Source organism: Spermophilus citellus (genome assembly GCF_964194105.1).
Source record: "Spermophilus citellus genome assembly, chromosome: 5".
Classification (NCBI taxonomy): Eukaryota; Metazoa; Chordata; class Mammalia; order Rodentia; family Sciuridae; genus Spermophilus; species Spermophilus citellus.
The window spans coordinates 17,348,538-17,363,709 of NC_138186.1; the positions used below are offsets into that span (position 1 = coordinate 17,348,538).

The 15,172-nt window shown below is 37.9% G+C and overlaps 1 protein-coding gene across 1 annotated transcript in view; it reads right to left on the reverse strand.

Moving 5' to 3' along the window:
- Positions 1–2,274: 2,274 nt before the first annotated feature.
- The window catches only part of RIOK1 (RIO kinase 1), a 35,076-nt gene continuing 22,178 nt past the window's right edge, over positions 2,275–15,172 (reverse strand). The window contains exons 14-17 of the mRNA XM_081295530.1: positions 13,340–13,459; positions 12,470–12,523; positions 7,693–7,845; positions 2,275–7,207 (exon numbers count right to left, since the gene is read on the reverse strand). Of these exons, the coding sequence (XP_081151656.1) occupies positions 7,097–7,207; positions 7,693–7,845; positions 12,470–12,523; positions 13,340–13,459 (438 nt within the window). The 3' untranslated portion in view covers positions 2,275–7,096. The remainder of the gene's footprint in view (positions 7,208–7,692; positions 7,846–12,469; positions 12,524–13,339; positions 13,460–15,172) is intronic.

Sequence of the window (15,172 nt, forward strand, 5' to 3'; positions counted from 1 at the left end):
TTTTAAAGAAGACACTGGACCAATTCCTTCAATGTACAGAGGAATAAAATGGCTTACCCAGGCTCCCAGCAGTTTACCAGCAATAGCTAAGAAGGACTTGGACAAGTTGCCCTCAGTAAGCCTGGACAGTGTTTACATGCTGAAGTGGCCTGAGACAGCCAGCCAACATTACTGCCAAGTCCTGGTATCACTTAAGGAAAAGCTGGGTTGGGCTGCTCTAAATACCTGCCACACCAACCCCCTGGGGCTGGGCTACTGTTCTATACCCTGTTGAAGAAAAGGGAGCATCACAGGTGTCACTGTTAAGAGTTTGTCAGCTTTTAAGGTAAGCAGAGGTCTTGTTTAAACTCAGGAACACCTCTTGAAATCATACAACACATTTTTTAAATTGTTACTCTAGCCAGTTGCAGTGGCACAAACCCAAAGTCCCAGCTATTTGAGAGGCTAAATCCAAGAGATCACTTGAGCCCAGGAGTTCAAGACCCTGTCCCAAACAACCGAAGTCTAACATTGGTAAGTAAAGAGCAAAATGTGCAAATATTTTTTTAAAACTTCCTCATTTTCTCTTCATTATGGTACTTCAGGATTGAATAATTCATTAGTAAGCTAATTTTTCTGATTGTTTTGGATGATATTCAAATGGTTTTACAAAGTCAAAATGGAAATGATTGTTACTTCCAACTGTTGAAGATACATCAGTTTCATTGGCTTTGATTCCATCCATGCCAAGGGTTCTTAATGCGCAGCAGGCTCTGCGACCCCACCAACTCAGGCTGGGCATCTGAAAACATGCACCACTGGTCATGGGGTAGGCTAAAGGGTGCAAACCAACCCATATCACCTAGTTTTCATTTTGATGAACAGTGGTACATTCAATTGACTCAAGACTCATGTTTATTCAGGAAACACACACACATCATTCACTTAAATATCTCTGAGAGTTTATTATGTTTCAGGCACCAATCTAGGTGCTGGGATACAAATCAGGCCAAAGACAACAATCCCTGCCCTACGGAGCTTACATTCTGGTCAGAGGTTAGAAGCGGACGGAAGATATACAATATACGTAAGTAAATTCAATGTTAAATTTCTGTTAGAGCTACAGAAAAGTAATGTAGTGAAAGTATAATAAGCCAAGTGGGGACAGGCGCAGTGAAGCACGCCTGTATTCCCAGTAGCCTGGAGGCTGGGGCAGGAGGATGGAGAATTCAAAGCCAGCTTTGGCAACTCAGTAAGACTCTGTCTCAAAGTATAAAAAAAGGGTTGGGGATGTGGCTTAATGGTAAAGCATGCCTGAGTTCAATTCCCGGTACCAAAAAATAAATAAGTAGAAGTAAATGGGGGCTTTCTGGAAGTGAGCAGATTGCAATTTCAAATGGAATGGGTAGAATAAGTCTCACCAAGAAGGTAACATCGTATTTTAAAATGAGGATCAGATTTGGCATCTATCAGCATTTGTTCAACTTCATCCACTGTGTGATTTGAATTTTTGAACCCAAAGGGCATTATTAGTAAGCTTTTTGTCCCTGTGACAAAACGCTTGAGATAAAAAACTTAAAAAGAGGCAATGTCAGGGCTGGGGTGTAGCTCACTGGTTGAGCACCTGCCTACCTGCCTGGGTTAATCCTTAGTACTGGAGGCAAGGAAATGTTTACTTTGGTTCAGTTTCAGAGGTTCAGTCCAGGATCGCTTGGCTCTGTTATTTTGGGGCCTGTGGGGAGCACATGGCAAGGCCAAGTCATTCACCTTATGGTTGCCAGGAAGCAAAGAAACAGAGGAAGGAGCCAGGGTCCCAATATCCCCTTCAAGGGCATGCCCTCAATGACCTGCTTCCTCCCATTATGCAATTCGCCAGCCCCCACAGCTCCATCAGCTGAGGACCAAACATTCAACACATGGCCTTTGGGAGACATTTAAGATACAAACCGTTAACACTGAGCTAGGCCAGCACCAGAAGGTATTACCATTCTGCTGACCTACCTTGCTAGCCCATGGGGTTAAATCTTGATACCTGAGCAAAAGAAGTTTAGTTAAAAAGTGAAATAACAAATACATAGACACTGTGTAATGTAGTACTACTTACAAAATCCCTGTTAAGTGCTCATTATGCTTTATCTCTTTTAAATTAATTTTTTTCTTACAGGAACTCTTATACACAAAAATCATGAAAATAGTATAATGACTTCCCACATAATCACTACCTAGCTTTAGCAGTTAATGATCTACCAATTTTGTTATCTATCACCACTTTGTTTTAGAAAGAGGGATGAAGTATTTTAAAGTAATTCCAGATATTCACAATTAAAAAAAAATAAGACAATTAAAAAAAATCTAACTAGAGTATCATGCATTATACAAAACAAACAATTCCCTACTGTCATAATACCTATTTCATTTTCAATTTTCCTTCTTGTATTAAAAAACCATCCCAATTTTTCATAATTTGGCCAGGATCAAAATAAAGTTTATAGCATCTGGATACATGTGCCTTAGACTTCTGCAGCTTTTAAAATAATAGTTCCTCTTTTTCTTTTGGTACTGGAGATTGTACCCAGGGGCTCTTTACTACCAAGCTACATCCCCAGTCTCATTTTTAAAATTTTGAGACAAGGTTTTACTAAGTTGCTTAGGATCTCACTAAGTTGCTAAGGCTGGCCTTGAACTTGAGATCCTCATGCCTCAGTGTTCGGAGTTGCTGGGACTCACAGGCATGAGCCAACACACCCACCTTTCTTATGGTCTTTCCCTTATTCTGAATTTGGTTGACTGTATCCTCCTAGTAACATGTACCCTGTTCCTGTGTCCTATAAACCACTGGTTACATCTAAGTACAGAGGTACCCCTATCTCCACAGTGGTTACAGCATCCTGAATGGCATTAGGATCTGAGAAATTGATGCATCCAACCCCTCTAAAAGGATCTGCAATTCAAGTTAAGTAAAAAACAGACTTCCTTTCCTATTCTTCTAATCCCTGAAACTACCCCACCCCACAGTCCTCTTCCAACTCATGGTCAGACACTAACAAAAAGTTTTTTACCCCTGCATTTTCTGATAGTTCCCTTTCCCCTATCTCTCTAGCAAGTAACCTGTGTCATGTCCTCAGGGGCCACTCACTTCCCTTCTGCACTGCAGGCTTTCATGCTGCCCCTCCCCCACCTACTTCCTCTGACTCCCAGGGTCTTTCAGTGACTCTTACATCATGCCTATGAGAACACAGATGCCCTTGCCAACCCCAGGCCAGGTGTCTGATTCTCTTGCCTTCAATGCGCTTATCTGTTATTCCACCTCAGTCACTTGTTCCTGACCACTCCCAGCAAGGGCGACCCTCTCTTTGTACTTTTGTACAGCAACTTTAAACCCCTATTCTGACCTCCTGCTTCTCTGGCTTAACACTGGCAATCTTGCTTCTCCAGCTTAGCACTGTAGCAATCAGACTCCAACAATGTTTTGGCCCCAGAGGACCTTCCATCACTTTTCACTGCTGAATTATAGGGCTCCAAGATGACTCTGCAGAATGTGCACCGGCTAAAGGTTCATCTGAAGATAAAAGCTGATCAGTATTTAAGCAGCACTAAAGACATAGAAACCCTATCTCAGAGAACTGGAAATAGCTCTGCTCATGTCAGAAGACCCCCTTGCCCTCCTGGAAAAAAAGGACTATGTGGCAGTGTGGCTAGTCTCACTTGCACAGGGCTGTCTCATGACCACGACCAACCAGCAACCAAAGCAGAAAGATGTGGAGTGGCACAGAAAATTAAAGCAAGCTGGAAACCAAAGTCAATAAATCCACAAATGCAGTCCCGGGTTCCCAAATTCTAATCCAGGGCCTTCCACAATCCCACCAACGGAGATTAAAATCTCTGTAGGCACAGATTTAACAACAATCTCTTCCTTAGGAAACCAGCTTAAATATCTGATACCCAACATTGTAGTTTCCCCTGGATCACTTCTAGAAGCCTTCATATTCAAGGAAATACAAACTCAAAAAGTACAAAAATTAAAAACTCCAGCTGAAATGTCAGGAATATAATAACCCAATCAATTTGAGGGATAGAAGAAGTGGAGTGTTCTGGCTTATGAGCCCCATAGGTGAAAACTTATCCCTTCTATGTGGCCACAAAAAGTCTTCACAGGTAGCTACACTCAAGTAGAACCTGCTCTTGTTGCTGATCCTTACAACTCTTCCATCGTCAACCTCAGAAATCAAAGCAAGTTCTTCTGTTCAAGATCTTTATTAATGTGCATAGACAACTGAAAATTAGAAAACTTGTCAAGGTTTTGAAAATGAAAAGGTTTTGCATCTCTTATTTCATCTCTTCATTTTCTGAGCCAAAAGTTTAATGAGATCACAACCATAAAATTGGATAGGCCAAGGAACAATCTCCCTAGTACAGAATTAAACAGAGTACTCATGGAGAGAAGTTCTCAAAGAACTCTTTGTACCACACTATAAAGTTTTCAACATCTTGAGTCCATCTTCATTAAGTCATAAAGCTGAAGAAAACTTGATGTGAGCCAAGAACCACAGAATCATGCTTGACCAGACTTCAGCAAAAAGCTGCTCCATTTCCTCCCCCATCCCCCCTTCACTCAAAGATCATACTCAGAGGACGGAACCTCCAGACTGAGCAAAGTTCTGTCCCCAAACTGCTTTGTTGATGGAAGACTGAGAATGACAGCAGCATAGGAAAGTTGTGTGACTTCATGCTTCAAAGAAATTAACCAGATTTCTCCTAGGAACTTTTAAAAACATCTGCATTATTTGGAGGAATGAGAAATTAGTAAAATATGATAGAAAAAAATCAGATACATTTGCAATTGGCAAAATTATGTCCTTAACATTGCACCCAAAGACCCAAACCTCATCCTTCCAAATGGACAGTACAGCCAACAATCCATTAACACCAAAACCCAATGGCCGCCAAGCAATCAAAATTCAATAGTAATCAAAGTCAACAAGTAGGCTGTATCCGTAGTTTTGTTTGCCTACAAATTAGGTTCCTATACCCAAGCCTTCTGATGAGCACGAACAAGGGAAATTTATCTTCAGACAAGTTTGGCAACACTAATATCACTGCTTATCACTCAGTCATAGTCTTCTGGCTCAGAACACAAACAGAAACAGCCACCACAGTGACAGGTTATCAGAAAAATGGCTCTCAGGTTGGAACGTCCCTGCGCTTCCAAATCTTGATGTTTTATAAGCCATTTCCTCCCAACAGCAATGTAAGACAATGAATTGCTCCCTCAATCCTATTAACTTTTGGTCAAGTGGAATTAATTCCACTGAGAAAGCACATTAGATTGAGCAAAAGGCAGCCTAAGAAATCACCCACTTGATGTGAACAACCATGTTGGAATCATAAGAACTGTAAGATCATGAAGATGAACTTCCCAAATGTATACAGAGTTGCTCAGACTGTTCTTGGATTTTCTTGTTATGTTCACTGTGGACTATTTTAAAGGGGCTACTTTTTTGTTTCACTGAAATTGTGTTTCATATTTTGAACTTTAAGGTCAGGAAGGGAGGATTATTTTGAATATAATAAAATTGGACTTCAGTTTTAAGAGCTCCATTGATTCCCCTCAATAATCCACCATCAAACAAATAGGTACAGGTTTAAGGGGAAACTAACTTTTATATAGAAAGTTTCTGAAAGCAATGTTTAAAATAGCCCTTTTTAATTTAAACATGAAGTATGGAAAAATAAATTTTGTGAACCTGATAATTTCAATATTTGCACAGTGTTGAGATATAAGATTTTTTCTTTCTCTCTCCTATCTCAAGCTTGCTCCACCTACATTTCTTCCCATCAATTAAGTAGCAACTACAATTAGCTCAGTGGCTTCTTAGGTCATAAACCCCAAAGTCACCCTTCACTCTTTCTCTCCTACTCCTCAACTATTCCCTTAGCATATCCAACTCCTTCTCTCCATATCCACTGCTACCATCCTAGACCCAGCCATCAGCATCTCTTACCTGGGTTACCACAACAAACATACCCAACCACCTCCCACCCTTGCTTCCTGATCTGGCTTCAAGAGGCCAGAGTGATCCTTTTAAGACAGAAGTCAGATCATACCATTCCTCTGCTCAAAACTCTCCTATAGCCTTACACTACCTGAACTCATCTACTACTTTCTCCCTGTATCTTCACTTTGTCTGGAATGCTTTTCCCTCCTGACATGCACCTGATTCAGATTCTTTTAAGTACTTGTTCAAATATCACCTCTCAATAATATGGCCTAAGAAATCACCCGTCCCCACTTCTGTTAGTGCTAGGAATAAAACTCAAGGACTCACACATACTAGGCGAGCTCTACCTCTGAGCTACACACCCCAGCCCCAAAGTCACCCCCCTCCCTTTCCATGTGGTACTAGACAATGAATCCAGGGGCACTTTACCATTGGGCTATATCCCCAGCCCTTTTTATTTTGAAACAGGGCTGGCTTTGAACTTGTAATCCTCCTTCCTCAGTCTCCCAATCTTCTGGGATTACAGGTATGCACCACCACACATGACCCAAGAAACCTATTTTGAATTGCAAACCCTCACACCTCCACAGGCTTTCTCTCTCCTATCCAAGAACAGAGTTGCAGTGAACGATTACATCAGTGGTCAACTGAATTTTCTTATGAGCAAAGCTCCCTTTTATATAAACCATGGCCTTATAACCAAATGATTTCAGATGTTTTTGGCAAATATAAAGAAAGCAAAAATGATTTTCCCAAGTTTGTCTAAAGTGCCTTTATACTGACATAAAGGTCATGGAATATTTAAATATTTTATGATACTTCTAAAAACAGATTTGCAAGAGAAAAAAATATAAAAATAAAAATGTACCAAGTTCTTCATTAAAATAGTAGCTTAGACAAATCCTCTGTCAGTACCAGACAGTGTCAGTGACTGGATCTGGACATGAGAACTTAGGGCTTTTTACATAATTACAGGAAAACATTCGAATCAGTCTTCACAAATGGTGCCATAATAACTGCTCGGTTAAAATCAAGAAGCCATCTTCCAGCTGCAGCTCCGAGCTCAGGTGAGAAAGCAAGCAGCTGAAGGAAAATGACTACACGATAGAGCTCTCACTCTATTTGCCTTTTTTGGTTTTGGCTGTCTTCTCCTTTCTTTTTTTCACATGTTTAGGGATTTTGTTTTTCCTTTTCTCTCTCTGGGCTTCCTTTACCATCTTTTTTCTTTCCTGTAACAAACAAACAAAAATAAACTTCATTCATTTGGAGTATGCATATTATTATTACAACTAAATAAAAACTCATGTGAAAGGATAAAAGTGAGTATAGCTTAAAAAATGAAAATGATTATAGGTTGGTGGTGGAACTTTGGGTAAAAATTGTCTTTGAGCTTTAATAGAAATTTAAGACAACCTAACAAATATCTCTGTGGATGTTACTAAAAGTTTGCAAGGACTTTTCTTTTCAAGCTCCATATTTTAATGGAAATAAACGCTGGAAAGAGATATGTCTTCTTTCTATGCAAGGAGCTCTAATAGCAGCCTGGTCTCTCTAACCCTCAAAAGCAAAGTTCACACTTAGCTATTGAAAAGTATCATTAGAGTTACTATCAATATTTTCAGTCATCATAATCTAGCTATATCCTTAACAAAGAGAAATAAGAGCAGCTGTGCTAACACACTGAAGAAAAGGAGAATTAAAGTTCTTGGCCAACCTTCTTATCAATGTTGGGGTCAGTGGGGTGCTTTTTGCAGTGAGCACGGTCTCCCTCCTCTTCAGAGTCTGCGTCAGAGCATTCAGAGCTTCCTGTATCTTCTGAATCAGAACAAGTCTTCTGCTTAACTTTATTTTCTAGGAGTGCTGGAACCTTGAAATTAATAGATTGATGTAATTCAAAGCCAATTAACATGCTAATACCAGCTTTATTTATTTATTTATTTATTTATTTATTTATTTATTATTATTAAACACGCTAATGTTAGAATTTGGATTTCAGCTTTGCAAATAGATTATAAAAAATAATATCTTGTACTAAAACATCAAAATCACAGAATCAACATGAAGGAGAAAGAAGAGAAGAAGACATTCCAGTTGGGCTCAAGAAAAGACCAAGTGAAAGCAGTACGGCTTTACTGGATGACCTAGATCAACAGCAGAACTGTGCTGCTTCCAGCAAATCAATGTAACAATATAATTTGACCAACATACCTCCCCAGCACTGAGCTGAGATCTAGAAGGATGTGGAACAGGGGTCAAAAATAAAGATTTATTTGGATAACTTCACAGTTTCTTTTCTATGAAACACATTTCTAACAATAAATTAAAAAATATGAATGACATTTTAAACTGAGAGAAAATTTCATTTTCCTTGAAATTTAGCACACTTATTTATTTTCGGTTTTCTTTTTTTTTTTTTTTTTTTTTTTGAGATTTTGAGACAATCTTCTTTGTCTAGACTGGTCCCCCAACTCCTGGGTTCAAGTGACTGCCTCAGCCTCCCAAGTAGCTAGGAAATAAGGTATGTGACACCATGTCAAGCTTAGCAGATTTTTAAAGCAGCAGGGAGCAGGGGAGTTTCCCCCCACAATTTTTTATTGGTGCATTATAGCTGCACATGAAGATGGGATCTGCTGTTACATATTCATTCATACATACAAAGTAACAATATAATTTGACCAACATACCTCCCCAGCACTTCCCTACTCCCTCACCATCTCCCACTCCGTGGTCCCTTTTCCTCTCCTGATCTCCCCTTGATTTTCAGGAGATCCACTCCCATTTTTCTTTTCCTTTTTCCTCTCTAGCCTCCTCAACCCTTGACCTTCTGAGTTTGACTTATTGTATTTAATATGATATCTAGTTCCATCCATTTTCCTGCAAATGACATAATTTCATTTTTCTTTATGGATGAATAAAACTCCATTGTGTACATATACCACATTTTCTTTTGGCTATTGTGAATTGTGCTCTTATAAACTTGGGTATGCATGTATCACTGTAGTAGGATGACTTTAATTCTTTAGGATAAATACTGAGTGGTATAGCTGGGTCATAAGCCAAGTCTTTTGAGAAACCTCTGACTGATTTCCATAGTGGATGTACTAATTTACAATTCCACCAACTGTGTAAAAATGTTCCTTTTCCTCCATATCCTCTTCAACATTTATTGTTATTTGTATTCTTGATGACTGTCATTCAGTCTGATGAGATGAAGTCTTGGTCTAGTTTTGATTCGAATTTCCTAATTGCCAATAATATTGAAAATTTTTTCATATATTTGTTAGCCATCTGTATTTCTTCTTTTGAGAAGCATGTGTTTAATTCATTTGGCCTTTTATTAATTGGGTTACTTGTTCTTTTGGTGTGAAGTTTTTGAGTTCTTTATATATTCTAGATACTAATCTAGTCAGAACGGTAGCTGGCAAAGATTTTCTCCCATTCTACAGCTTTTCTCTTTATATTCCTAATTGTTTTCTTTGCTGTACACAAGCTTTTTACTCTGATGCCGTCTCATATATTAACTATTGTGGCATTATTTCCCGAGCTTTAGGGGTCCTATTAAGCAACTGTCTGTGCCTATATGTTGGAATGTTGACCCTACATTTTTTTTCTAGGAGTTGAATAGTTTCTGGTTTAATTCTAAGGTCTTTGATCCATTTTAAGTGGTTCTTGCACAGGGTGAAATTTCATTCTTCTACATATGGCTGTCTTTACTCCAGTGTTTGTCTTTGTGTCTTCTGTACCACTGTTCTATGTGTCAGTTTTTTTGCTAATACCATTCAGTTTTTGTTACTCTAGCTCTGTAGTCTAACTAGAAGCCAGACATTGTGACCCCTCCAGCACTGCTTTTTTGGCTTAGAACTGCTTTGGCTAGGGCGGGGGTTGTGGCTCAGTGGGAGAGTGCTTGCCTACCATGTGTGAGGCACTGGGTTGGATCCCCAGCACCACATAAAAATAAATAAATAAAATAAGGGTATTGTGTCTATTTACAACTAAAAATAATATTAAAAAAAAAAAAAAAAGAATTGCTTTGGCTATTCTGGGTCTTTTATTCTTCCAAATAAATTTTAAGACTGTTTTTCCTACTTCTATGAAGAATGATATTGGTATTTTAATGGGGCTTGCATTGAATCTGTATACTGCTTTTGTTTTTTTAACAGTATTAACTCTGCCTACTCATGAACATGGTAGGTCCTTCCATCTTCTGAGGTCCTGAATTTCCTAATTCAATGTTCTATAGTTTTCACTGTAGAGGACTTTCACCTCCTTGCCTAAATTTATCCCCCCCTTTTTCTTTTTGAGGCTATTGTGAATGGATTTTTTTCCTGATTTCTTTCTCAACAGATTTGTTTTGATAAATAAGAAATCTATTGATTTTTATGTTGATTTTCTAACCTTCTACTTTGCCAAGCTTATTTATTAACTACATCAAAATTTTCTGAATCTTCTAGGTATAGAATAACATATTATCTGCCAACAGTGATAATTTGACTTCATCCTTTCCTATCTTTATTACTTTTATGTTCTTCTTTTGCCTAATTGCTCTGGCTAGAATTTCCAGCACCATATTAAATAGAACTGGTAAGAGTAGACACCCTTGTATTGTCGCAGATTTTAAAGAAAATGTTTTCACTTTTTTCCTACTTACTATGAGGCTGGCCTTTGAGTTTTTCCATATATAGCCTTTATGATGTTTAGGTAGGTTCTATCCCTGGTTTTTTCAATGTTTTTAACATGAATGGATGCTGAATTTTGTCAAAGGCCTCTGCATCTATTGAGATAACTAAGTGATTTTTGTATTTAATTCTATTTATGTGATGAATTACGTTTATTGATTTGTGTATATTAAACCATCCTTCTATCTCTAGAGTAAAACCAACTTGGTCATGGTGTACAATCTTTTTAATATGCTGTTGAATGAGATTTGGTAATATCTGATTAAGTTATCGGTCTATAGATTTTTTTTTCCTTGATGTATCTTTATATGGTTTTGGTATGAGTGTGATAGTGCCTTCATAAAATGAATCTGAAAGTGTTCCATTCCCTAATGTTTCACGGAATAATTTGAGGCATACTGGCATTAATTCTTCTTTAAAGGTTTGGTAGAATTCAGTTGAGAATCCATCTGGTCCTGGGATTTTCTTTGTTGGAAGGTTTTTAATTACTGCTCCTATCTCATTACAAGTTATTGGGTTGTTCAGGTTTTCTATGTCCTCTCGATTCAGTTTTAGCAGACTGTATTTATCTGGAAATGTACTGTTTCTTCTAGATTTTCCAATTAATTAGAGTATGAGTTTTCAAAAATAGTACCTAATGATCTGCTGGATTTCTGTGATGTCTGTGGTTATTTCTCCTTTATCAACTCTAGTTTTATTATTTTGGTTTTTTTTCTCTTTCTCTAATAGGGAGCAATTTTTAAGAGTGAGGTTTTTTTGCCAGGTATCCTGACACAATCCCAAGAACTTGGAGGCTGGGGCAGGAGAATTCAAAATTCAAGGCCAGCTTCAGCAATTTAGTGAGGTTCTAAGCAACTTAGTGAGACCCTATCTCAAAAATTAAAACAAATAATAAGGGCTGGGGATGTAGCTCAGTGGTAGAGTATCCTGGGCTTAATCCCATTACCACCCGCTCCAAAAAGAGCAAGGTTTCCTTTATCAAAAGGTAATCATACAAAAAGATTTTTTAGCAAGTTTTATCAAGCAAAATCTTCATGCTTTGGAATTTAAAATACAATTTTCCCATAGCATCTGGTACATTTATCTCAGAAACAGAAAATACTGGAATTCCTCCAATTCAATTCTTCTCATAGGACAATCAATTTTCAAAAAGTGCACTATGATCCTTCCACTGAAGTCTTTATGTAAGGAAATGGAGGGCGGAGGGGACAGGGTCAAGACCAGTGTGAGCAACTCAATGAGACCTTGTCTAAAAATAAAAACACCAAAAGGCCTCAGAATGCAGCTCAGTGCTTAAGCACCCATGGGCTCAATCCCCAATATTAGAAAACAAACAAATCCCTGCCTTTATTACTCTCTGAATTAGAATTACTTAATCCCTACCCTTCGAAAATGCAAAATAAAAAGAGCACTACAGGAATCCAGCACAATAAGCCTGCTGAACTCATGAGACTGCTCTTCAGAAAATTACATACTTATAAACACTTTCCACAGTTTTTTAAGTTACTGTAAAAAATATCCAGAAGCATTTGGCTATCATTAATAACCTCATAAATGAAGAACAGGATAAAAAAAAAAAAAGATAAATGCTTCTCCTAGAACAACAAAACAATTTAAGGAGAATGAAAATATAAAAAAATTTCCAAATTTTAGTATTACGGTTATAAATATCACAAAAAAATCATTTCTGAAAATGTCTACAGACGAAAATTATTTCATTAAATAGGCCATTTTAAAAGTTTTGATATCACTTTAAGTTTTATATCCTTTAAAATATTTTTCACAAAAACAAACAGTAACATATGTTCTCCATACCTTCTGAACTCCTGACAAATCTTTCTTCAATCCAGTGACAGTTTGATATAGAATCTAACAACCAAAAGGAATAAAAAAAAAGGAATCAACATAAAACTAGACAGTGATATATATATACATATACACACATATTGCCCTACTAAACACCATGGACTAAATGGTATCTTTTGTGATAATAAAAAAGTACTTAAAATTTACCTCATAGCAACACAGAAAGTTTATTACATGAGTAACATGGGTAATATTCTTATCCACCAGGTATCTCAAGCCCAGAGGTCAAATCCAACCAGTTATCTGGTAGTTGTGAGACATAAATATTTGCAATCAACCTGACAACAGCAAATACTAACTTTGATTTGAACCCCATTAAGTGAAATGTTATCTTTTCCCCTCAATTCCATTCTTCTTTCATTAGTAGATCTATAGTAAAAAAAAGCTGGATTTAATTCTTATTAAAGTGTTTTTAATATCACAAATAAAAATCCGGGGACCATTTATTTTCCCTTGTTATAAAAAGGCCTACATATATTTTGCTTCTTAGCTGGCAAAACTTAAAATATTTACTATTTTGATTCTTTAGTGAAAAAATTTTTCTAAAATATGTTAAGGAAATATATATGTTAATGATCTAATAACCTTTCATAGCCTAGACTTCTATATGATTCTTTTTTTTCTAATTATAATCTGTTGGGCTCATTCAAAAGTGTCACTCCCTCTCAAATATCAATCAAATTCCCTTTATATCCAATATGTAGAGAAGACATGTTCCAAAACATTCAAGATTAGAGGAACTCAATCTGTTTGGGATAGTCCCCTTCTTCTTTAGACCTGCTTTAGACCTGCTTGCTATATACAAACCACACTGCTCACATTGTCCTGTTGAGCGTTCATGGCCATGTCCTCTTCCTTCAGCTTCATCATTATATCCATATCCCTCTCATAATTTTTTACTTCATTCAAGGTTCTAGGAATATATGCTCGCTTGAACACCTAAGAGAGGAGATAAGCAAAATAGAAACTATTATTCATATACTTTTCACATTCACTCAGCATCCTTATCACCATCAAGTCATGGAGGAATCTATTCTCAGACATGCTGTCTAAAAACACTGGTGTTGGGCTGGGGATGTGGCTCAAGCGGTAGCGCACTCGCCTGGCATGCGTGCAGCCCAGGTTCAATCTTCAACACCACATACAAACAAAGATGTTGTGTCCGCCAAAAACTAAAAAAATAAATATTAAAATTCTCTCTCTCTTAAAAAAAAAAAAAAAAAACCCACTGGTGTTGCATCTGCCATGTGATGTGCCAAAATTTGTTACTAATGAAAAAACACTACATTTTGCATATGATTCATCTTAAGGAAGAATTATAGCTGATTCAAGGTTATCCTTCAAATAACATTTCTCTTGTTGCATCCCAAACAGCTCTTCTGAGTAGGAAGGAAAGGAATGAACTATAGTTAGAAGCACTACCTGGCTGTGCCTTACAAAGGAACATGTTCTTACATGGGAAGATCACCTACCCAGCTTCTACAGTGAAAACAGGTTTAGAACTGCTGAAGAGAGGGTACCTCATATTCAACTATCACATTAAGACCTGCAAGAATTAGGCCTCAGGATGTGACACAAGTGGGAATTCCTTTAGCCAATGCTCTAGCCTCATTCACCACCAAAAATGTCATGAAGGGGCCTCACGAAAGCAATAAATATAGAGAAGTCTTCAGCTCAAGGTTCAACAACTCCTGAAAGTCCACACTTGATAAAGGCCTTAGACCTGTACGGAATGTCCTCTTTTTCAGAGAGGCTTTGTAAAGGAACCATCTGCCTACAGTTAAACATCATACTTCCTAACACCCACTGGCGAGATGGTGAGATGCCATGTGTTCAGACATGGGTGAGGCTTTACAGGAGCTGCCATGCACACTCAAGACTGACAGGGGTCTGGTTTCTCTGGTAGAAGGGATCTTCCTCTACCACCATGCACAATGCTTACTCCCTGGAGGAAGTCAAATAATCTGGCCTTTCAAAGAGAATTCTTTTCCTTTTCTGACTAATTAAAGCATTCGTATAACCTACTCTGCAGTCTGCTGGAGGCTTCCAGGAATGACTTACTTTCTTCATGGAGAAGTTGTCTCATCAGTCTCACATGACAATTGGGTTAATTTTTCCAGCCTTCTGAACACCAACTGGTAACTGCCTGCCTTGCATTGTTCTTGATTGTGTGCTAATGCATACCTTATTGTTAAAGCTACCTTTAATCTTCAGGTTTAGCTTACTATGTGGGGAGGCCAGAAAACACTGCACTATTTATCTGAAAGGATGGATAGCTTTCATGGGTGTACCAACTTTGTGTGCCTCTTCAAGGACAGTAAAATGAGTTCTCATTTCGATTCTGATCTGATTTTTATTGCTGTCCAAGACAACACGAAAAACAATGCAGGGATTTTTGTCTTGATTTGTGGCTTGGATGCTCATACTTTTCTATGAGACTTTAAGTCATCCTGAGGAGAGGCCAGCTGTTAGGACAAGTTTCTATGATTGGGTGAATGGAATTAAAATCTGCTCTATTGTTCCCAGAGGGTGTCACTTTATATAATACCCAGCATGTAGAGTAGAAAATGTTCACAGGGCTTTACAAAAAGCCATGTGCCCTGACACCAATCATGACTGGAGCCAGCAGTGAACCATAATTGGTTTAGAAAT